This window comes from Eptatretus burgeri, chromosome 9, assembly GCF_056783735.1.
Source record: "Eptatretus burgeri isolate ZD-2024b chromosome 9, Ebu_testis_v1, whole genome shotgun sequence".
Lineage (NCBI taxonomy): Eukaryota > Metazoa > Chordata > Myxini > Myxiniformes > Myxinidae > Eptatretus > Eptatretus burgeri.
In genome coordinates, this window is record NC_140969.1 from 1101652 (window position 1) to 1126823 (window position 25172).

General features: G+C 43.0%; 2 protein-coding genes across 4 annotated transcripts in view; one reads left to right on the forward strand and one right to left on the reverse strand.

The window, feature by feature from the left end:
- The window catches only part of LOC147019407 (uncharacterized), a 520827-nt gene that overhangs the window by 105820 nt on the left and 389835 nt on the right, over positions 1-25172 (forward strand). The gene's annotated exons all lie outside the window — the stretch shown is intronic.
- MIB1 (MIB E3 ubiquitin protein ligase 1) overlaps positions 1-25172 on the reverse strand; it is a 231431-nt gene that overhangs the window by 100666 nt on the left and 105593 nt on the right. For both annotated transcript variants that reach the window (XM_085893862.1, XM_085893861.1), the window contains exon 11: positions 19244-19441. In XM_085893862.1, the coding sequence (XP_085749988.1) occupies positions 19244-19441 (198 nt within the window). The remainder of the gene's footprint in view (positions 1-19243; positions 19442-25172) is intronic.

Here is a 25172-nt window from a genome sequence, read left to right on the forward strand (position 1 = left end):
AGGGACCGCCTCAGGTTAACCCAAGGAGACCGCCGTCTGGTGGACGACACCCCAGCACCACTCCGACACACTCTCCCGCAATCTGACCCGGAAATGTTACCCCGTGGTTTCCCTCCTATCAGCAAAGATTGGGGGTTCCGAAAGCTTTGCCCCAATCCCGTCATCCGGTGAGCTGCCCTGCGAAGGGAAGCTGCACAGGAAGTACTCCCACGGAGTGGGTTTTCAGATTTCTTTGCGTTTTTGTGTTTTGCGGAATGAAGGGTTTTACGGTGGCCAGAGTGCAAATCCTGCCACCAACCTCCTAATAAGAAGTAACCCAACTGCAGGAGGACGTCCGCAGACGTCCTCCTGCAGTTGGGTTACTTCCCAACTAAACAGACAGACAAACGCACCCGCAGAGTTGGGTATTAGATATGGATGGCCGTTGGCTCACAAGGAGCTCCTCCGCCCTCTGACAGGTTTTGTTTTTAATCCTGCTGGGTGTCCATATCCAAACACCCTCCTCACCAAAAAACCTGGTGGCAGAAACGGTTTAGTCGCCGACAACCCAACCATGGAACAGGTTAGTATAGGTTTGCATGATACCTGAAGCAAGTCACAGATCTAATCTGGCCTGACCTGACTGACACCCCCTGAGTGCCCACCCCCTGAGTTAATACTGGTGGAATCATCTTTGACAGCAGTTACAGCTGTGAGTCTGTTGTGATAGGTCTCCACCAACTTTGCACACCTTGATTGGGCAACATTTTCCCATTCTTCTGCACAAAACTGTTCAAGTTCAGTGAAGTTGTGTGGGAAGTGTTGATGGACAGCAATCTTCAAGTCATGCCACAGATTTTTGATTGAATTTAGGTCGAGGCTCTGACTGGGCCACTCAAGGACATTTATCTTTTTGTTCCTTAGCCACTCCAGTGTGGCTTGTAGCTCTTGCAGTGTAGCTTGTAGCACAGAGCCTGTAGCTCTTGCAAAGTTACCATTGGCCTCTTGGTTGCCTCTCTGATCAGTCTCCTCCTTGCTTGGTCATCCAGTTTGGTGGTACCATACGCCTTCCATTTCTTAATGATTGTGTTGACTGTGCTCCAAGGGATATTCAAGGCCTTTGAAATATTTTTATACCCATCTGCTGATCTGTGCCTTTCCACAACTTCATTCCGGAGGTCTTTTGAAAGCTCCTTGGTGATCATGGTTGAGTCTTTGCTGTGAAATGCACCACCCAGCAGAGGAAACCTCCATGAACAGCTGATTTTATTCTGAAATAATCAGAATCGCAACAACTTAACACAGCTGGAGGCCAATAAACTTGGTTGCGGTTTTGAAGGTAATTCGTTACACCTGAGCTAATTTGCAATTGTTATTATAAAGGGGGTGGGCACTTATTCAACCAAGATATTCTAGTTTTATATTTTAAATAAATTTTCTGAAATTTGTTTTGCACTTGGAAGTTGTGTTAGGATGTGTAGGTAAAGGTGGAAAAAGTCTGATTTAATGTAATTTAATTCCAGGCTCGAAGGCAACAAAAGGTGTAATTTTGAAAAGGGATGTAGACTTTATGTTGGCACTGCAGAGAGATTTAATCTATACAAAGATAATAAAATATGTGAAACATGAAGCATTTTATTACTTAATTTTTTATTTTTTTTAACATGAAAACTGGGGATGTAACTAAAACATTCCAGGATTGATGGGGTATAAATCGTTGAACCATTCACCATGAATTTCGTCTCGTCTCAAAAATTTCGTCTCAATCCGACATTCACCATGATGTGCCAAAATAAACAGAAACAAAATAAAGAGCAATCAGAGATTGCAGACCCTTCCCATGACTTATTTTGCGTTGTGTATTTTGTGTGGTGTTTGTGTACTGGTGTGTTACATCATTAGAACTGCCACTATAACTGCTGGCAGTGATGACCGGGTATCAAGACGCTCCGCTTTGATGCAACCCAGCTTTTATTGGACACCTGACCTGATCCATGACGTTTTTAAAATCATTATTCATTATTCAATTGAATTTAGAATGGGATTAAAATAAATTCAATTCAGATGAAATGGAAAACCAAATAGGTACAATCCTGCATTGGAGTAATCAAAGGGATCCCAAACAAGCAAAAAGCAAAAATTGTCATCAGGAGGAACCTGGATAGGATTCACATTTCAGCTGCTACTCCTCGACCCTCAAAACCATCCAAGTACAACCAAGTTAGCCTTATTCAAAAAAAAAAAACCCAGATCAAAAAATTTAATAATTCTGGCTGCCAGACCATGCATCCGATCAAGTTGAAATTCAAAACATGCATTCTCCATCACCACTAGATCATAAATGTGAAGTTTCACGTCAATTGATCAAACAGTTCCAGAGAAAACATTATTTAATATTTTTTCAATCCAATATGGCTGCCAAACCATGTGACCTATGACATCATGTGTGTGAACCTTTTGTTCCTCGTGGATAGGCGGTCATATGTGTAAAGTTTCGCCACGATCTGTTCAACCACAGAGATCTGTTCAATCAGAGAAGAAGATTTTTGAAGGTTTTTTTTTTTTGAAACAATATGGCTGCTGAATCACGTGACCGATGATGTCATCAATTTTTTTTCTGTGGACCATTTTATCCCCAGATGACCCTCAAAAATGTTCATGCTAATCTGATGTAGTGTTCTACATGCGCAATTATGATGTCATAATGAAGGCACCAATGACATCATCAAAAAATCACATTCCACATGAGGAGTACTTGCTATGTGCCAAGTTTCAATTTTTTCCTTGGTGCGGTTTCAGAGATATGGAGGTCCAAAGTTTTTCCAACATGGCTGCCACATCACATGACCTAGGACGTCATAATTATCATTAAACATTCTACGCGAGTCGTCGCACCAATGGTGAAAATTTCCTCTCAATCCAACAAGCAGTTGCGGAGAAAAACACGAAGGTTCTGTGCAGATAAACAAAGAAACAGACAGACAAAGGGACCCAAATAGTCCAGGCAAAATAAGGTTTGATCGGGAACAATTTTTAGCACAATGGATTTCTATGAGGTCCCCACAACACCATACTAAAAGTCCTAAGAAATCCCTGTTGCGGAAATATGTCTAATTTGCATAAATCCAATATGGCGGCCAATTATCAATATTGTGCCACATCTTTGCTCACAGATGACATATTTTGATGATTTCAACTTCTAGATTGGGTATTTTGTATACAAGGATACATTTAGAATACTTTTAAACTTCCCTGGAACAAAATCTCGTTTGCATAAATCCAATATGGCTGCCAAGTATCAATATTTTGCCATATATTTACTCAGACAACAGGTTTGAGCGGTTTATATTTCTCGAATATTTGAGGGGATCAAAGGCTAAATTTAGGATAGTTTAATATTTTGATTGGATGGGTTTAAATAAAATGATGGATGAATTTAATAAAATCCAATCTGGCCAGCAAATATCGATATTTTGTGATCAAATTTATGACAGTCACTTCTTTGGCTCGTGTTTCATTGCAGGCATGTTAATACCCTACTGAAGATACCCATCAAGGTCATCATTATAGTCATCAGTGAAATCTGGTAGCTGTGAGTTGGCACAACTTGTCCCACGGCATTCTCCACAAACAGCACTGCAATGCAGACTATACTTTCTGCATGTGCACCTCTTTGTATTACAGTCTGTTTTACAGTTACAGCAGATGACTTCCAGTAGTTTTGATGGGGCTGCAAGCTGGTCATTTTGCATTGGCAAACATTGTCCGTCCACCATGTGCCATCCCCACTCTTCCGGCTTCATATTGATGCTTCTTCCTTTCCACTCCATCATCTGATAATATACACTGAGGCTGTGATACTTTGCAGCTGCTGAGGTTGGGGGTAGAGTTTGAGGTTCTACATGAGATGTGCTCTTGGAAACCTTCTCACAAAATCGCCTGTATCGTAAAGTGTCCAGTCCTTGTTCTTTGGCACCACCACATAATGACACAAGTGCATTTTCTCTTGCTGCAATAATGTCCTGTTTTGCCACATGTCCTTCTTGGCTGAACACCTTCGCTTGATGACAGAACAGGGCAACACACTCTTGATCTTCCTTACTGCTAAACCCTTTCCCAATCCAAACAGGCGAGAAGTTGTATCGCAGCCAAGGATTGCATGGATAAATAACACATGGTCACAAACATCAGGACCAAGAAATTCCTCCGACTGCTTTATGCACCATATCCTGGTCTTTTTTGCTGATTGCCTGGGCTCTGGGGCCAGGAACAAGTCATGTGCATCCAGTTCAGCATGATGCAGAAGGAGGATGAACAAGTCCGTAGTCATCCCTCTCAGGACAGTGTCTTTGATTCTAGCAGATGCAACAGCTGTTTGGACAATGAGCACATCAGCATCATGCTTAGCCTGATCTATATTACACCCAGCCCGCTCTCGTTTGTCACGAAGATAAACAATAAATCGCTGTTTGTTTGTCACATTTTTCAAGAATTCCTCCTTCTTGGACTGTATAACCATTCCACCAGTGAAGGTTAGTGTCATGCCTGAACAAGCCCCTGTCCTTCTCATGCGCGTGGCATCTTTTGTTGTTGGACCGTCTTGGTATCCATCAAAGATAATGGTAGCAGCCCCATATTTATGTGTAACATATGTGACATAAAGCTGACCGTGACTGACACTCTCATATGTGGAACCTCTTGGCTATGAAAGACTATGAAGTAGCGCACCACCATCAAGAATATACTGGACATTTCCAATTGGTTCTCGTTGCTCCCCTTGCATGGTCTTCCAGAGAACATCGGCAAGGACAGCCTTATTGGCCTGCAGGGGAAGGAAGAAAGATTCAAACAATGCTGGGGGGTAACTACACAGTTCATATGTGAAGAGTGACTGCAGATCTTCACAGCACTCCCCAATGGTTACCAGTCTCTGGAAGATCAACTGTGGATCTACCTTCACAGATTCTCCTTTGATCTTGACAGTTGATCTTGAATTAAGTGTCACTGGTCGATCACATTTCCAGAAGGTGAGCTCTTCTTCAGATTTCCCAACCATGGATGCTAGAATCTTTTCTCCAACTGTTCTTGATCTTTCAACGTTGACTCCTTCCTGGGCTATCATGCCATTTGCAATGCTAAACAGGGACGGATCCCGTGCGAATGGATCTCTCTCCCTGAGATAGCTGATAAGATCAAGGGTGTCATTGACATCTCTAGCTTGTCTAGCTTTTGACAGGTCTTTGTGCTGGTCACTGGTTTCAAATGGGATGCCACTGAGCTTCTGCATGGCCTCGTTGATATTTGCACATGCTGGCAGGGAAAGGACCCACACCAAACGCTGAGTTTCTGTGATTCCTTTTCCTCTTGTCAGGCCTTCATGTGTCTTTATACTTCTCATCAGCACTTGCTCAATTGTGAGATCCGTGGATAGTCCTGCCCAGTACCGATCACTGCGCCTCACCACATGGTATCCTTTCTCAAATTGCTGATGGACATCTGGATGACTTTCTGGCACATTAAGCATCATTTGCAGGTATACATATGCAGACTTTGCATATAGCGTGTGTCCTCGATGCATCCAATGAAATTTTTAAGTATTACAAATGCATCCTTGGATCCAAAGATCTCATTATAGAAATTTAAATCACTAAAATACATCATCGGAGAGCAAAGATTTGGCAAGATATTGATATTTGGCAGCCATATTGGCTTTATGCAAATTAGACGTATTTCCGCAACAGGGATTTCTTAGGACTTTTAGTATGGTGTTCCAGGCACCACATAGAAATGCATCGCGCTAAAAAAATTCTGTTGCAATTTGTTCCCGATCAAGTGAAAAAATGGGCGAGATTGCCCGGACTAAAAGGCAACAGCCTGTTCTTTGGCGAGGGTAAAAACTATTTAAAACATGTAAAACCACAGAGGCATGGTATCCATACCAATATAATCACAGTCAGCAGATTAATTTCGCTAATTTTATGATAAAATATTTATAATTATATTCAAAAGAAGTCGCACGAATATAATTAGAAATGAACAGGATAGAACAAACATCATAAATGTATGTGGAAAAACACACGGGCCAAGACCAGGAATCGAACCCAGGTCCTCCAACAAACCGTTCCAATGCTCTGCCATCTGAGCTATCTGTATTTTTCAGCCAGTTCGTTGCCCTGATGTGGGTTGGACTCCTGGTCTTGGCCCGTATGCTTTTCCACCTATACTAATGACAAATACAAATCATGACAAACTGATGGGAAGCTCCAAATTGCTTGGTCGGGTGAATGTGAATCTGGAGGTGGCCATCTTGGAGCGCCCTAAAAACGATGTTGCTCCAGTGGGTGATACCACAAAGCTGTATTATATAACTGGAGCGAACCCCACTATGGTGATGAATAGGTGGTGAGTGGAACCAGTTAACCGCCATCTTGGAGCGCCCCAAAAAACGATGTTGCTCCAGTGGGTGATACCACAAAGCTGTATTATATAACTGGAGCGAACCCCACTATGGTGATGAATAGGTGGTGAGTGGCACCAGTTAACCGCCATCTTGGAGCGCCCTAAAAACGATGTTGCTCCAGTGGGTGATACCACAAAGCTGTATTATATAACTGGAGCGAACCCCACTATGGTGATGAATAGGTGGTGAGTGGCACCAGTTAACCGCCATCTTGGAGCGCCCTAAAAACGATGTTGCTCCAGTGGGTGATACCACAAAGCTGTATTATATAACTGGAGCGAACCCCACTATGGTGATGAATAGGTGGTGAGTGGCACCAGTTAACCGCCATCTTGGAGCGCCCTAAAAACGATGTTGCTCCAGTGGGTGATACCACAAAGCTGTATTATATAACTGGAGCGAACCCCACTATGGTGATGAATAGGTGGTGAGTGGCACCAGTTAACCACCATCTTGGAGCGCCCCAAAAACGATGTTGCTCCAGTGGGTGATACCACAAAGCTGTATTATATAACTGGAGCGAACCCCACTATGGTGATGAATCGGTGGTGAGTGGCACCAGTTAACCGCCATCTTGGAATACTTGAGGAGGCTGGTCAGCTGTATTGGTTTCAGTGAAACAGTTGGTGTTCTGTTGTGTTTCCGTGTGCAATCAGGCATTCCCGCCAGTTTAAAGTAACCAAACACATCATTTGTCACAAGTGAGGGAACTTTATCGTATCTTAAATAACATTTTGAAGTGTTTAACGATGTTTTTATTATTATTATTATTATTATCATTATTTTATTATCGTTTGGCTCTTGTTGAAGTTTCAACTCTATAGTATTTGCCTGATCAGAGTCGCCGATTCGGTTTATGACTAAACTGATGTGTTTCATTTATCATGTTAACGTTTGTTATAATCACCAGTAAAGTGATTCACAGTGATAGAGTGTGGGTGTGCGTTTTGTTATGGACCCTGGCCCCAGGGGATGCAGTTACGTACCCTGGCCCCAGGGGACGCAGTTATGGACCCTGGCCACAGGGAGTGCAGTTACGTACCCTGGCCACAGGGGGACGCAGTTACGGACCCTGGCCGGAGACGCAGTTACGGACCCTGGCCGTAGGGGACGCAGTTACGAACCCTGGCCGCAGTTACGGATCCTGGACACAGGGGACACAGTTACGGACCCTGGCCACAGGGGGACTCAGTTACGGACCCTGGCCGCAGGGGGACGCAGTTACAGACCCTGGCCGCAGGGGACGCAGTTACGGACCCTGGCCGCAGGGGACGCAGTTATGAACTCTGAACAGTATCCACTCAACCTAACAGACTGTCTGAGCTCACTTTATGAAGTACATATCAGAACATTGCAAATTGCTGGGCAGTCAGAGGGTAATTAACAAGCAGTATATTAAATGGTCACTTTTGACAGTCGCTTGAGGGAGGCAGAGGTTGCCTAAAACCGCGAGTGTCTGAGGGAGGAGGTGTGTCGGTCCAAAAGGCACTCAAGGGATCATTACCTGCAGTCATGTTTCTGTACCCAAGGCCTCCAAATTGATGGAAATATAGTCGTGTGGGAATTTTATCACCAGGCTAGATGTGGACCATTGGTGGGGGGGGGGGGGTGGAGGGTGGAGGGGAAGGAGGGGGTGGGAAGAGAAGGGCCAGTTGGACACAGCCTTGAGAGAGATTAAACAGCCCTTGTAAATTCATTTGATTATACCAGTAAGCCTGGGTCTTGTCTGGCACAATTTGGACGTGTGTCCAAGCTCAAAAATTGAGCTGAGCTGGACCACATAGGGAATTTGGTGGCCGACCTCCCTGGTACATGGTTTGCACCCAGAGGTGAAACACGAGCCACAGTCTTGGGCTGAGTGGATCAGACCCCAGAGGCAATACCCCAGGGATTCAAGGTGGCCCTTCTAGTTAACTGTTAAGGGTGTGCTAGGAGGGACCACATGGAGAGTCTCTGCTGGTCTGCACCTTGGTGGTGGTGCCTCCGAGGGCTACAGAGGCCGAAGAGGGAACTGCCCGAGCACACAGGCCGACAGCTTCGCCTTGAGGTTTGGGGATCACCTGGTACGTGATGACCCGCTGTCCTAGGTTAGGTCTATGGATCCATTAACTGGTGGTTGTGGCTTCCACCAGAGGGAAAAACTGGAGTATCTGTTGAATGTTATGTTACTAACTTGGGAGCAAAGCTGGACAAGACCCAGGTGGGCCCATATAACCTTCCACTGATAGTCCTTTGTGAATGGATGAGCCCTGGTTTTGTAAAAAAAAAAAAAGAGCTCTGGGTTTATTTTGCGGGGATAAGGGAAAAGACTGGCTGCACAACAGGTGATACTGGCATCGAACGACATCCTCAGTGAAGATTTGGAGCAAATCAAAATTAAAACCGCTTCCCACTGTCATGACACCAGATTTTGCAAGTGAAGAATACAGGTGAGTTTGCCAGTTGATTCGGGACATGGGATGGATGCAACCATGAGAGTCAACACATTACACTGAGTGGAAAGGTTTTGAAATGTGTAAGAATGTGAACATCTCAAATAAAAACAAATAACATTTTTTGTTTTGTTGTTTTGTGTGTGCAGGTGAAGCCCTGGGAGGAACACATGTCTGGCAGTTGTAAATGAGTATTTGCAGCTGAGAAGAGATTGTGATGATGTAAGGTTTGTGGGTGGGGAAGTTATGCAGGTTGACAAGCGGTGCGGAGAGAGAGAGAGAGAGAGAGAGAGAGAGAGAGAGAGAGAGAGAGAGAGAGAGAGAGAGAGAGAGAGAGAGAGAGAGAGAGAGAGAGAGAGAGAGAGAGAGAGAGAGAGAGAGAGAGAGAGAGAGAGAGAGAGAGAGAGAGAGATATATATATATATATATATATATATATATATATATATATATATATATATATATATATATATATATATATATATATATATATATATATATATATATATATATATAGAGCTTAGTTCATGCCCTGCCTCCCCTTCTCCAACAGGAATTTCAAAGGGAATTTCTGCTGGGAAGAGGGTCAGGAGGTAGGAATATCCCTGGTGACCATGTTTATGAGGCCATTTTGGTGACTCTCTCCAGCGAGGACACAGCAAGGCAGTTATATTGGTGCCAGGAGACGGGATGACTGACGAGGTTTGTGACTTCCCTTCAACTGGGACCTTGTTGTTGCTCTGCAGGCACCACTTATTGTCACACCCCCACCACCTCCTATTACAATCGCTCGGCTACATAGTTCGTGACCACACTACAGCTCAAGGAATGCCATAGCCTTGCAAAGTAAAGAACAACAAAAATGTGTTTCTTTGTTTAAATGAAAGGAGCCACTCAGTCACCTGCCGCTCTGTGCTCTGAAGTGCAAATAACCCATGCAATTGGCTCAATATATTTAAATTACGATTGTCATCTGCTGATCAAACCGGAGCAGTTGGTATCCACTGAGGGATGTGGTCAATTTAAACCGAGAACGATTGTTGGGCCTGTTTTTTTAAGGTAGGCCTGTTTTTGTGTGAATATCAATTCGTCCATGACTCAGGATTGCCTGAACGAATATCTGGGAGGGGAGCGGGATATGAATTGTTGTAATTTATGAAATCGTGCTTTAGTGTGAAGTGTAGGTGAGAGACAGCCTCGTGTTCCACAGCCTCCTTTAATTTATTGGTGACGATAAATAGAGAATGAATGTTTAAGAGTTGAGGCCCATCCTAAGGGTGACCTTCCCCATTTCCTTGCAGACAAGACCACCATGTTGGGATTGAAGTGCCACTCATCTCATCAAAGCCTTCCCCTTGATGAAACTTTTGTAAAGCTAATTGGCCAGGTTTTGCTACAGAAGTAGATGAGAAGATCACTTATATTGATACAAGACTTGAGAATTATAAAGTCCTTTGTCAACTCTTCAAATCTGCTGTCATTAACAACATCCTTCGTGGCTACAGAAAAACTTTCACCCCGTACTGGCTTCCAGAAACTGAAGCTCTTTTGAAGGAGTACGAGACAAATGGAAACCCAGAAACAGCTACACAACTTCTCTCATCTCTCGACTCTGTGCGCCATCAAAGATGAATTCAAACTGTAGAGTATACATTTCACCCATGATAGGAGGAAAGCTTGGAACCTTCTCCACCACCTTGATGCTGCTGGCCCACTCAAACATCGCCCAACACAAGGCACTGCGAATACTGCAGCATCAAAGCTCCACCAGAATTCCAAAGGCATCACGTCCAAGCAACATAGGACCAATGTGCGTAAGGAACTTTCGACTACCATGACCTCACTACCTACTACTTCTATATTGGCATCCCCATAGGGCGTACACCCTTCATGAAGTTAAAGTGACACTCAAATCAACAAAGTCTGGGAAAACAGCTGGCCAAGATGATATACACCCAGAAATCCTAAAGAATGTGGGCCTAAAGGTAAATCTTGGTGTCCTTCCTTCTTTCCTGCTATCCAGTAGTCTGGCACCATTCCTCAAATGTGGAGAGAAGCTAAGATTATCACCATGCCCAAGCCGTATTTGCAGTATTTCATCTTTAGTTAAGCTTTCATTCCAGTGGAACAGGCAGGATTCAAACCAGGTAGAAGCTCTGTGGATCAGGTCCTGGCTTTAACAACACACACTGACGCTGGATACCAGTGCTCACTCAAGAGTGCTGTTGATCTGTCAGCAGCTTATGAAAGTTTGGAGAGATGGACTACTTCTCAAGACAACAAAGCGTGTTCCCTGCCATGCAACCATGCGAGTGCCAGCATCCATGCTTCGCAACCATCGTTTCAGAGTTTGACTCGGGGATTATGACCAGTGCACTGAGAACTCTGAATCATAATCTCCCCCAATAACCAATGTTCGCCACGATGCTTTTCAACAGATATACAAGTAACCTGCCTGTGACTACTTCACAAAAGTTTGTTTATGCTGATGATCTCGCTTTGGCCTACCAATTATGCAATCCTGATATGGTGTGAACAGAGTTCTTATAAAAGGACCTCAAGGTATTTCACCAAATGAAGACTCAGTCCAAATCCATCAAAAACTACTGTCACTGCTTTCCATCTGAGCAATAACCTGGCTCATGCCAAACTTCACTATTTTTTTTTAGAAGTTAGCCACCTTTGCCGATAAGACGTCAGTGTGAGAGCCGCCACACCGACTACAGGACTCTGCAATGGCTATAAGGCCCCAACCCAACATACTCTTCTTCGTTGTGGTTAAATGGACTGCAAGGATAATTGTTTCTACACTGCCATCTATTGGTGTAGTTATGTAACTTTTATGCTTCACGTTGGAACACTCATTGGAAAACATTGGGTAAATTTGATGGCATTTATGACATTATGATGGGGTGTTTTCAAATTTGTGTGTTATCGACCACACATCAGGAGATGCACTTTAGGCCATCAAGGGCCGCCAGTGGCTCGCGGGTTGTGCAATGAGGAATAGAGAGTTAGATTAATCGAGGAAAATCAGATGATTCTCAGTTGTATAAGGAATCAAACCCTTTGCCTAGTTAACCCTAAATCACTTCAGCAGCAAATTATTTGTTTGAAAGGTTAAAAAAATAAGTGTAATCGATTTCACCCTCATGTAATCAGTGGTTTAGATGGTTGAGTCATGTGTTGAGGAAGGATGAAACTGACTGGGTGAGAGGAGTGTAGTCGGAAGTGGAGGACGGGGAAGACCGAGAAAAACTTGGCTAAAGGTGGTGGAAGAAGAAATGTGGGCAAGGGGATTAAGAAGGGGAGATGCAGAAAATAGGGTAAAGTGGAGAAGATTGTCATGGGGCCCGCAAGGCTAACCCCCGCTTTAGCAGGGAAAATGGTCTTTAAATGCGCGTGTGTGTGTGTGTGTGTGTGTGTGTGTGTGTGTGTGTGTGTGTGTGTGTGTGTGTGTGTGTGGGTGTGGGTGTGTGAGTGTGTGTGTGTGTGTGTGTGTGTGTGTGTGTGTGTGTGTGTGTGTGTGTGCGCGCGTGTGCATGCGTGCGTGTAATCAGTGGTTTAACTGAAAAATTAAGCTCCCCCACTTGTCTAAGGAGTTTTAAGGTGAAATTCACTTGGTAAACCAACAAGCAAACATGAAGACTAAGAATCTTCCCAACGAAGTCAGACATAAGGTGGTGAAGAAGCACCGTTCAGGAGAGGGTTATAAGAAGATTTCAGTCACTCATTACCCTTTGAGTACAGTGAACTCCATCATTAAGAAGTGGAAGACGTATCATCCCACCCAGACTCGACCCAGATCAGGTTACCCATCCAAACTCAACAGCTGCGTAAGCAGGAAACTGGTTCAGGATGTCACTGTAAATCCAACAATGACTTTGAAAGATCTGCAATGCTCTATGTCCGAGATGGGGATCAGTGTTCATCAATCAACAATATTCCGTTCCCTTCACAAAGCTGGGCCTCTATGGACAGGTGACAAAAAAGAAGCCATTACTGAAAAAGGCATCTAAAAGCTTGTATGGAGTTTGGATAAAAAAAGCATCTTAATGATACTGCAGGTATGTGGAGAAAATTGAACTTTTTGGTCTAAATTCAAAGTGTTAGGTTTATTACAAACCGAACACTGCACATCACCCAGTCAACACCATCCCTACCGTCAAGCATGGTGGTGGCAGCATCACGTTATGGGGCTGCTTTTCATCATCAGGGACTGGCAAGCTAGTCGGGATAGAAAGGACAATGGACGGTGCAAAGTACAGGAGAATCCTTCATGAAAACCTGCTTGAGTCGGCCATGTATCTGAAAGTGGGTCGGAGATTTACATTTCAGCAGGACAATGATCCGAAGCACAAAGTTAAAGCCACACTGGAATGGCTGAATAAGAAGAAAATATATGTTCTTGAGTGGCCTAATCAAAGTCCTGACTTGAACCCAATTGATCATTTATGGCGAGATTTGAATATTGCAGTCCATCGCCGATCCCCATCAAACTTGGCAGAATGAGAGAAATTTTCTCGCCTGCTTTCATGTAAGGAAGACTTGCAGTTCTTTAAGGGGTTAATGATGTGACAATACATTTGTATGTTCAGTCCTTGTGGCTGGTTCAAACTCACCCTTGCTTGGGCAGGCCCAGCTAATTGATGGACTGGTTCAAAGAGGAGGTAGGCTCCACTGAGAGTAGAACATGAGGAGAGACAATTGCAATATTCAGGACAATTCAGAGAGGGAATTAAGCAGTGAGAGATCCGAGAGTACAATCCACCGTAGTTGAGAGGTCAGAAGTCGTGTTCACCTCTTTCACTTGATTAATCTGGAGCCATGGGACAACAGAGAGCAATTAGTCCTGCATGGGGCACTGAAAGTGGTTTTTACGCCATCGTGAAATACAAAGTGGGGTTAAACAATTGGATCACTCTGTCTGTCTACAGACGTCGGTCTATGATGGAGGAGCTATGTAATTTCAATCTAATTTTATATTGTTGTGGTTCTAGGAATTGGCCCTGATGGCAATTGCACACAACATAAGGTCCCCCAGATAAGTTATTTCCATCATATAAGTTCAGAGTAGTCCCTTCCCCTTGAGTAGTGGGTTGAATGTGATTGAATGCATTGGTAAAGGGTGAGATAGGTTTTTCCACTTTTCTCCCGATTTCTTAGGGCTTCGTGGAGATTGTAAATCTCCTACGAGCTTCGTGGCGTGTGCTGTGCAGCACGGGTGCTGACTAATTTTCATATCGTGCCAAAAGCTCGTTTGAATCGTGCGCCAAGACCAAACTGCCCCCTGACTCAACCTCCGCATAATCTTCCTTCAGACGACACAATAAGTGCACAACCTTTATCATTTATGAGTGCACATGATTATTTACACTTGGTTTATATTTCACATGTTAATTTACATATACATGCCATTCATCGCCCCAAGACCTGAAAACCTCGCAACCCGTTAACCACGACGTCACCTCTACCTCCACCACACACAAACTCCCCACATTCCTCAATCATCACCACCTCAACTCCACCTCCCCTTCCCCCAACAGACGCTGCCACAGCTTGGAAGCATGGGGGAGGTAACGCAGGACACAATGGCAGGCGCCTCCATTCTCTGGACTTTATTCAAACTTCAAGACAACAGGCACTAATTCACCATTAATGTCCTGTTGCTAAATAATTGCTCTGTTCGCTCCTACAAGCAATTACAAGCTCCGAGCGTTCGCCCCTGCACCTGTAACGCGCCCCGGGCCCCCACCCATATTAATCACGGAGGGTCCATCACGTACTGTGGTTGAGCGACCAACTGGGCAGGAATCATTGTGGAGGTCTGGCGTGAGCGGGGCTAAAGCGGTGATGTGACAATCAATGACCGTGATTACCCCAAGAGGCCATTTTGATCCACATTTAGGCCCCACCCTCGTGGAATGGTTATAAAAAGGGCAAAAGGGCCACTGCTTAGTGCGTTGGTTCTTGGCTTTGATCCTGCGATGGAGTAGGCTCCGGTGCTCGTCCTGTCCTGTCCTGAACTTGCTTCGCAAGAGAACGATTGGGGCTCGAACGGTAGTATTCACGTTGGTGGGTTGGAACTGGGGAGATGGAGCGTTGGGCGGACGGAGCAAGCGCAGTAATTAGGGCCGAAGCCAAGCCACACATACACACTCTTTAGATTCTCACACAGTAGGCTATTTATCTCACGCATTCTTTTGTTTGCTTTCATGACATATTGTTCTACTTGAACGCAGGAACTCAATGAGGCCCTCGCTGCCACTGACTGTCCTTTTAAGGGCACCACCACTGATGTGCACCTTCACAGTTTCCTCTTTCACCACATGCACTATGAGCACTCACCGCATATCTATGATAAAGCACATTTCGACACCATCAATATTCGTCCTTTTGACCCCTCCCTTTGGCGTTTGGGTCGCGGAGGCATGACAGACCCACCCGGTAAGCAAAGAGGCCGATAAACCTCATCCTTTCTCTCCTCTTTCTATTCTTATCTTCTCCTTCCATGGTTGCTCTGATTAGGTACCCATGTCTTATGTATAACCGGTAGGTAAGGCATAGAGTTAAGTTCTGCTTCTTCTCTGTTTTCTTTCATGTACTCACTTGCACTATTCATTGCTTACGACCATTATCCTTGTGTACATTTTTTTACTGCATTTCCCCTTTTTGATGATTGCTTGCTTGTGTAATAAAATGCTGCGTAGCATCGTATCTTCGCACATTACATTGTTCTGTAAATAATTTGTTACCTGCATAGTCCGTGAGCGTCAGCGGCGGCTGTATGGACATATGGCTCGTTTTCCTGACGCTGATCCTGCTCACCAGATTCTCTCAGCGAAGGAGCATCGTGAGTGGAGGAGGCCAATGGGCCTACCACGTGCCTTGTGGTTGCAGCAGGTTGATCAGCATCTCAAGGAGATGGGGATGGTCCAGGCATCTGCCTGGGGGATGGCCAGATGGAGGCCCCTGGAGTACCGACGCTGCTCTGGCGCATGCTCCCATGTCTGACCTGATCTGTAAATAATAAATCCCCTTTTGTTGAACTTCATTTGTGATCTGTCTGTGTTCGTCTTTTCCCCATTGATCCAGTGCTGTTCACTCCTAGGTTAGTCTGGGAGGATATAATTCCCCAATTAGTTCGCTTTCATCCAAGTCCGGTATGCATCAGCGGTTGCTCAGCCGCCCCAATTAAGATCTAATAAAGATAAGCTTAGTGCATAGCCGAGGGCTTGTCCCCCAATCAAGAGACCGTGTGACCTCCAGTTAAACGGCAATTAGACAGACGACATTGGACCATGGTTGACCAATTGATGTTCGCGGTTGCCTAGCAACCCACCGTGAAACAAAGTTATTCGTGCCCAGTGGCCTCAGGCCCGGTAAGTTGAGAGGAACCAAGGATACCCCCTCGTCATATACCTGAAACTTGTGGCCGTAACAATATCTTCAATACAGCAGAACATGAATTGGAACATAAAATTGAGCATGAACTTGCAGCTTAGCAGAACTTTGGCTCTGAATGTTTTTTTTTCTGTATACACTGTCGAGGCTCGTCTAAGAGCTAACACACAGAAACGCACAACAAGGGGAGCAGGACGGGGGGGGGGGGGGGAGAGCGAAGCACAAAACAGTGGGGAACAGAGACATGAGGAGATCTGTGGAAGGGAGAGGGATGGGGCGGGGGACACAGGTTAAACAAGATGGACATTACAGGGACTTTCAGGTCCTTACACGAGAGGGACTTTCAAGAAGGAGAGCAGGAAATTTGAAGGAGGTGGGTTTGGGGTGGATTAGCTGGGGTAGAAAAGATCAAGGTTTTGGAAGGGAGAAGATAAGAGATGGTGGTGAACAGCTATTTTACCACCATCTCTTATCTTTTGAAAAAAGTTTGAATTTGACAAATTGTCTGGAATCTTGTGTCGAGCATACAAGCACACAGTAAGGTAATTTGTTTTTACTCTGTCTGCCTGCCTGGCAGTGAAACAAAATTGAAAATCATTCCAAAGAGGAAACTGACTGTGTTATGGATGCCATAAAGGATACAAACAACAGACATGAAGTTCCGAAAAAAAGTTTCTTTCCTTTTTTTTTATACAACATTTAAAATTTTTATTTTATTTCAATTGAATTGTATACTTGAACATTGTAGAACAGAAATCACCTTGATGACACTTCCAAAAACGTCCAGTTTAGAAGTACTACACCTGGACGAAATATTACGCCATTTTACGCCATCTCCACCAATCGAAAATCTTTTCAACTCTTGTGCTCGGCCTAAGGGAATATCGAGATTCAGACAAAATTGCGGATTGTAGGAAATATAGATTGTATTCAGAAACGCAAAGCAAGAGTTGAAAAGACCCTTCCCATGTCCTTTTTCTCAGGACTGCATGGGGTAAGGTGTTCTTTGAACTCTCCAGTTTTGGTTAGGCGATGATGCCATTTCTCTTCTCACATCTGCAATTCAACTGTGCTGTTTTACAGACTGCCAACCACCAATGCTGCTTTTCCACCTATTCCCACTGTGGTGCTTGTCTGCTTTTGATGTCAAGGGTTTTTCACCTGTATCGAAGAGAGTGCACTGCAGCACTTCTCGTGACGTCATCACTGTTGGGCTTCCCCTGCCGGATGCAACCGTTTCACTGCACACATCTCCGATGACCCCAATGCTCTCCCCACCGCACCAAAAGTTTCATCATTTGTCACAGCAGCAGTTCTCAATGGTCATTCCTCCTAAATCTGCTATTCCCTGCTCTCGCTCCCAGTGTCCTGCCCTCAGCACCATCTCATCAAGGCCTAACTTTGCATTTCGTTTTCCTTTTAATTCTAGCGTCCACACTTGAATATTTTTTTTTACTCCATGTTCTTTAGCTTCCCCTGCTGGTCTATATCATTATAATTGGTGATTAGTGTTGGTTATTCTGACCTTGTTGTGCAGTGAATCTTATTTTTCTCTCATTTGTTTTTTGTTCTTATATGCATGTAAAAAGTATTTACTGATGATCATCAAGGTGGTGTTACTCATTTGCTTCTGCAGTACAATTAGGCTTTCGATTATACCATTTTGGAAATTGAAGCAACAGATTCCAATCACCTTGACCCGAGAGGCCGACCGAGCTCTCATTATTAAGAGCGCCGCCTTCAAGGCGTTGAAAACCACCACTGCTCATAGGTGTGTGACTATATATTGACATTTTCATGAGAGGAAAAGAAATACCAAAAGCAAATCATCATTCCAACATAATGAACTGAACTTTTGCTCAAATTCATATCTCATAACAAAGGATGGCAACATATTAATGTTGTACCAGCCGAAACCCCGTCACAGACGGATTCCGTTCCATGAGCTCAATATGACAACCAGTGGCATCTCCTGTAAGAGCCGGATCCCAGTCGATGTACTCCATGGCCTTACCTAATGAGGCATACAAAACGTCCTTGGACACGACATTTTTGGTGTACACTACTCCTTGTGAAGAAGTCCCCCGATTTGTGCAAGTGTCTACTTTGACGTACAAACACCGTGTCAAAACTTCTCAGGTCACAGTACCGAGAAAAACGTGACGCGACCGCTAGAAGGAGCATAAAATTGGTCCTTCAATATTAATATAGAGATACAATGTTTCTTGTTACATTTTTTTTGTGTCAAATTCACATTCTGAGGTAGTCAGCATGTGCAGAAGAGGGTTTTACATGGCAGACGCTATTTTCGAGGAGTGGAATTACACCTCTCATCGGTAACGGTCTGTCGACGGCAGACGTAATGACGTCACCGAATGACCGATGATGTCATGACGTCCTGACGCCTCTCAGCGGTGACGTCACATGTCGCCATGTAAACAAATGTAAAACGAAAAGTGTTTATTCTGCTTCAGAGTTGAAGTTTGACTATTGCCACTATGTGCGATGCACTCTTACAGGTACGAAGTTTTTTCAGTCCAGGTCACAGTACCAAGAAAAACGCGACGCGACCGCAAGGAGGAGCACAAAATTGGTCCTTCAGTATAAATATATAGATAAGTTGTACGAGTTGAATAAAAACTCATCAAATGGTGATGTCGGTTTTTTGGGGGGTTTTTTCCGAAACCTTAAATTCGACAATAATTGGATTAAAGTTAGGGTTTTTAACAATGGATTTAATATTGCATCGCCGAATATTTAAAATCCAAAAATAACAAACAAACTGCAAGAATGGGGAACACACATCTAATTCAAGTATTAGCTGGAACACCTTACTGAAATACACGTAGAATTTGGCCCCATTTTGGAAAGATATTACAAACTTTATATGCATGTGGCCAATGGGGCGACAAACCCGGCAGAAAGACCGTTTTGAGTAATATGGTGCAATGTTACTTGAATCACGTACCTGCAAGCTTGGGTGACAACCCAAACCCAAGAGGGTTCCAACCACCTGCAAGTGGCCCTTGTTCACTGCGACATGCAAAGGAGTTTGCCGGCGCTTGTTGCGAGCGTTTGGGTCGGCGCCTCCGCGGTACAGCGTATCAATGACGGTTCCCTCATCTCCATACGCGGCATGATGAACTGCTCGATCACCATCTTTGTCCTTCAGAAGGGAAGACAAATGCAGAATGCAAATATGTTGCTAGGAACCCAGTTGCACGTAGGTGTTTGACCGTTAAAAACGGTTAGGATAATAATTTTAAGTTGCTAATTAAGGAAAAGGTTTTTGCAGTCAAATATGTTGGCAAACAAACATGGGGAACACACATCTAAATCAAATTAATTTGAAAGACCATCGTAATTTGGTTCACGTTGAAAAAAAAAAACCTGACAAGTACACAAGTGAAAGAAGATGTGAAGGAGGAACAGAGCTTCCATTGTGAATACAAACTACATATACAATACATGTCAAATTCCATGATCACCCAATACTTGTTTTGCATAAAAATGTATTTTGAGTTGCACTCCCCGTCGAGTGTCGAACTCAGAAACCTTTCATCATATCTCGAGTATTCTGAGCGGCATTAATACACTTTGGACTAGTATACGGCTGTTGCAAACCAAAAGAAGAATGAAAACCAAGGGTTTATAATAAATGTACTGTTCAGAATTTGCATCTGGATGTGGCTCAGCCATTACAGATCGATTTATCAGTCAATAAAGCCATTTAGCGAAGCATCGAGCCTCCAGTCCACTCTGTGCAGTGCAGTTTTCATCTTTTGGATATGCGAATAAACAAGCAAAGCCCGGGGTTTGTGATCTTCAAATGCATAAACGTCAGTGGTTTGTCGATTCGGCTGACTCTACATTCAGCTTCAATGACCCGTTGTTTGTTCACCTTCATCCATGAGCTCTTTACTCAGATTCACATCTCTTTATTTTACCTTACAAATCACATTTCTATTTACACTTCATCCTGGCATTTTCCCTGCAGGAGTTATAATTTAAAGTCCTCCACATTGCCCGCACCAATTTGGTTATTTACCGAGCTGTTCAATAGGTTCCAAAATTCTGCTCACGAAGTGTTTGTATTTCTAGTAGTTCTGACTCATGAAAGTGATGAAAATAAGAACAGAACTTACCCTTTTCGGCTATTCTATTAACAAAGCTTCCATGTGCACAGTTCTTTGTACTCTCTAAAACATCATCCATTCACCTGGCCGACCATACGCTAGCTGCCTCCAAGTACTGATCTCTCAAGCTTGCCGAAACATTTTCCCCTTTGCCATTTAACTCTGATATAAACTCCAATACGTATACAAATGTGAGATCGAGTAATGCGAAGCCAACACTGGCCTGGTGGCTATTCGATAGCGAAACAATATTTGCATAATCAGGAGCAGCAAAAACGTTAGTTCGTTGATGAATGTCCAATCACAATTCAAATGGCACTGTCTGGCAGTGCATCAATCAAGCAGACATCAGTGCAAATCATACATCTTGTTCTGACTTCTTTGGCAACACATTGAACTTTTGCTTGATAAAGACAGTGCAAGTTTCCAGCTATGAATGTACAAATTTACATGCAGTCGCACAGAGACATGTGCCTGGTTAAAACACATCACCAATCTTATTTTTGGGTAAGTCCAAGAATTCGCGCATGTTATGTATGGGACATTCAGAAAGCTTAACCCTCTGAAAAGCAATTAAGATAGTCATCGATTTCAGTGATTTTTATTGTAATATTGGGCATCTGCAAGGAGAATACCCACAACAATTTATACGTCATTAGTCCATGGGATAATTATGCAATTATAGAAAACATGATGCGTTATGTATGGGACCACAAGAAACAATTTTTCAAACAAATACGTTCAAGTTCAAAGTTTGCTGAAAGTATTTTATCATTCACCAGAATTTTCCTTGTGGAGAAAGTTGAAACACTTGTGTAACTCATCACAAATTCTCTTAGAGAAAAAATATACGGCAATCGAGAGATTAATTAGTGCTCACGAAGGACGTGTTTCACATGTGACGCAATTCTCCATCGGCTTTTCACACGATATATATATATATATATATATATATATATATATATATATATATATATATATATATATATATATATATATATATATATATATATATATATATATATATATATATATATATATATATATATATATATATATATATATATATATATATACACACACACACACACACATGTACAGTATATACATTGTTGGTGTAAATTGCCTTTCATAACACAATTAACAGGCTTGAGCATATTCTGACACAAAGATCCAACATTTAACGATTAGAAACTCAGCAATTTATGTAGTAGGATATGAAACAAAGTGATCATCTGATTATTAAGTATTAAAAATGAAAAATGATTTAAAATTAGAATCACATTGACCATGGATTGTAAGTACTTCTGAAGAAAATGAAATGCACAACTTCATTGCGGACTTGCACAAAAATGTACTCATGATTAAACCGGGACAGGACATGTAGGACAGATCTGTGATAGTGTGTGTACAAGGAATGAAAATAAACAAAAGAATTTGCATCGAGTAATTTGTTGGTAATTAATTATTTTTTAATGCTCACATGCATTTTTGTTTTGATTCATCTCAGGACCTCAGGGCTTTTGTACATTCAATAGAAGTAATTATATGTAGATGTAAACATTTATCAACGAGACTGAAAATATCAAATTTGGCAACGTCGTAATAATATGGACTATTAACACTTACACAAGGGAAGACAATAAGGTATTAATTTTGTGTAAAAGGGAAATACATCATATTCCAGTATGTTTCATAGAAAAAACAGAAACTTAGAGGTGCCTGAAATCATAAACAAAAATTCATATCTTCTTTAAAAGGAGGTTACACCCCCTCCTTACAAATGGAATGATCCCATATTGTTTAGTCTGCCTTAAACTGGGCCACGTGTGGTGGACAGGTCTCATGAGGATACATGAATGCCCAAAATGTCTACTGGACAAAGTTTTGGTCAAATCTTGGCGATGTTGAAGTAGTCTTTCCCAAAGACCTTGCAAGCAATGTCCCATATATTACAAACAAATAATACAAATACATAACGGTATACATAATGGTATTGTCTCATTCGTAACATTTTTTTAATTACTTGTGAACCAATTATCTACTTGTATTTTAAGCTAGAAATACAGGATATATGACCAATACATCATGGATTAGAACTTCTGAAAATGGCATTAAATTTTGGCTAAGCTTTTAGTGTAATCCTAAAAAAAATCCATGTAAAATTGTTATGTATGGACATCGCTTATTAAGAACAGGACTAATTTGCATAATTCATGAAGTGAACAATTTCTTTCTTGTGTATTAAAAGGGCATGGAAGAGTATTCATGTTCATGTATAAAATTGTTCTAAAGTTTGGATTAATTGACATCACCATTTCACATTGTCCCATACGTAACACCTAATTTTCAGATACGTAAATTAGTTTAGTGACTTCACAACTTAAACCTATGACTTTGCCATTTTCTTTCAAAGATTAATAACATTTCAGATTCAGACATGAAAATCTCATTGATATTAGAGCTGTGGCGTGAATATGAAATTCTGCCATCTGAGGAGACATTCTCCAGGACTTGCTCTTTTACCTCTGCCACCGAAGGTGGATGGAGGTTAGGTTTTCACCCCTGTCTTTGTTTGTTACTTACGAAATCTAAAGATTTCGTAAGTATATTGATGACTTCCGTCCTCTGTTTGTGTGTTTTTTGTAGGTACGATAACTCGAGAACGGAAGAAGCTACCAATGTCAAATTACACCACATGATTCAGGAGGGTGATGACGCGCGCTGATTAGATTTTGGTCAAAATCTGTCAAAGGTCAAGGTCACAGTGAGGTCAAACATCAAAAAAAATTATAACTCGCGAACGGAAGAAGCTACCAATGTCAAATTACACGATGTGATTCAGGAGGGTGATGGCTAGCGCTGATTAGATTTTGGTCAAAATCGATCAAAGGTCAAGGGCACAGTGAGGTCAAACATTCGATTTTTGATGGTTTGGTACAGAATCACTGTAGAAACTTCTGGTTTGCGTCACTACCTTCTCTAGAGACAGCTTTTATTAGACAAGGTCAGAGGTCAAGTTGATGATTTCGTAAGTACCAGTCTATGACTGCTTGTTTGTTTGTTACTTGGCAAAAAAAAAAATTCACCAAGTATGTTGGTCTGTAGCATTTGTCTGTTTGTCTGTCAGTCACACAATTTTGGGCCACAGTTTTCAAGCAATCGTTCTGAATTTTTTTTGTGTATGTAGGTCAGGCCAAGGACAGCAACGCATAATTTTGGTGAAGATCTGAATCCGGATCCAGATCTGAGAATCTTCCAAGTGATTCTTCACCATTGAGAGATGGGGCCAAAAACGATATACACCACGATATCTCAAAATGTTACGGATGTATTCAAACGAAACTTGGTGGACAGGTCGAGTGTGTGACAAGAATGAATCAATTCAGTTTTGGTGGACACAAGTCCGGATCCAGATAGGAGAGTTATTTAATCTTTAACTGATTCTTCACCATTGAGATGGTGCCAAAAACGATATTGCATGATATCTCAAAAAGTTGAATATGGATTCAGATGAAACTTGGTGGACATGTTGGGTGTGTGACAAGGACGACTTGGTTCGATTTTGGTGAAGATCCAAACCCGGACCCGAGAATTATTTAATTTTAAGTGATTATTCAATATTGAGAGATGGGGCCAGAAACAATGTACAGCATGATATCTTAAAAGTTGTGGACAAGTTATGCCAAAACTAGGAAGATGAGTTGGTTCGGTGACAAGAATAAGCCGATTCAATTTTGGTTAAGGTCCGGATTCAGATCCGACCTATCAGTGGGATACAAAATGCAAACTAATCAGCCTGGTGGAGGTATGCACTTTACCAAGTCAGGTCAGGTCAGGTATGGGAGCATGAGCCGGAACAGCGCATCACTGCATCCACTCTCCGCCGGTACTCCAGAGGTCCCCAGGCAGATGCCTGGCCCATCCCCATCTCCTTGTGATGCTGATAAACTTGCTGCAAGCAAGAGGCCACTGGTCGGCCCATTGGCCTCCTCCACTCACGAGGTTCCCTCACTGAGTGAATCTGGTGAACAGGATCAGTGTCAGGAAAACGAGCCACTTGTCCATACAGCCGCAGCTGACGCTCACGGACAATGCAGGTAATAAATCTCATTTGAGTCTCTCTCAGCAACCGCTCGTTGGACACAAAGTCCGAGCAGCGATAGCCAAGGATTCTCCGAAGAGATGTGGTACCAAAGGAATTAAGTCTCTGTCTCAGATCCCTGGTCAGAGTCCAAGTCTCACATTCATAGAGCAAGACTGGAAGCACCAAGGACCTGAAGACTCGGACTTTGGTCCTCCCGCACAGGTACCGGCAGCACCACACCCCATGATCCAATGATTCTATGACTCCCCAGGCCTGACCCAGACGTCTGTTAACCTCTAGCTCACAGCCAGCAGAGACATGAATATCACTGCCAAGGTAAGTGAATCTCTCCGTGACCTCAACATCCCCACCACAAACAGCGACAGACAGGATAGCAGCATCCAAGATGTCATTGAAAGCCTGGATCTTAGTTTTGACCCAGGAAACCCATAATCCAAGCGGCTCCGACTCCTCATTCAGCACCTCGAGGGCCCCAAAAAGGATATCCACAGTCTCCGCAAAGATGACTCCATCATCTGTGAAATCAAGGTCAGAGATCTTGACATTCCCAAACGATGCACCGCAGCTTGATCTCTCTGACATCCTCCCTAGAATCCAGTCCATACAAGTGCTGAAAAGTGTGGGGGCCAGTACACACACCTAATGAACTCCAG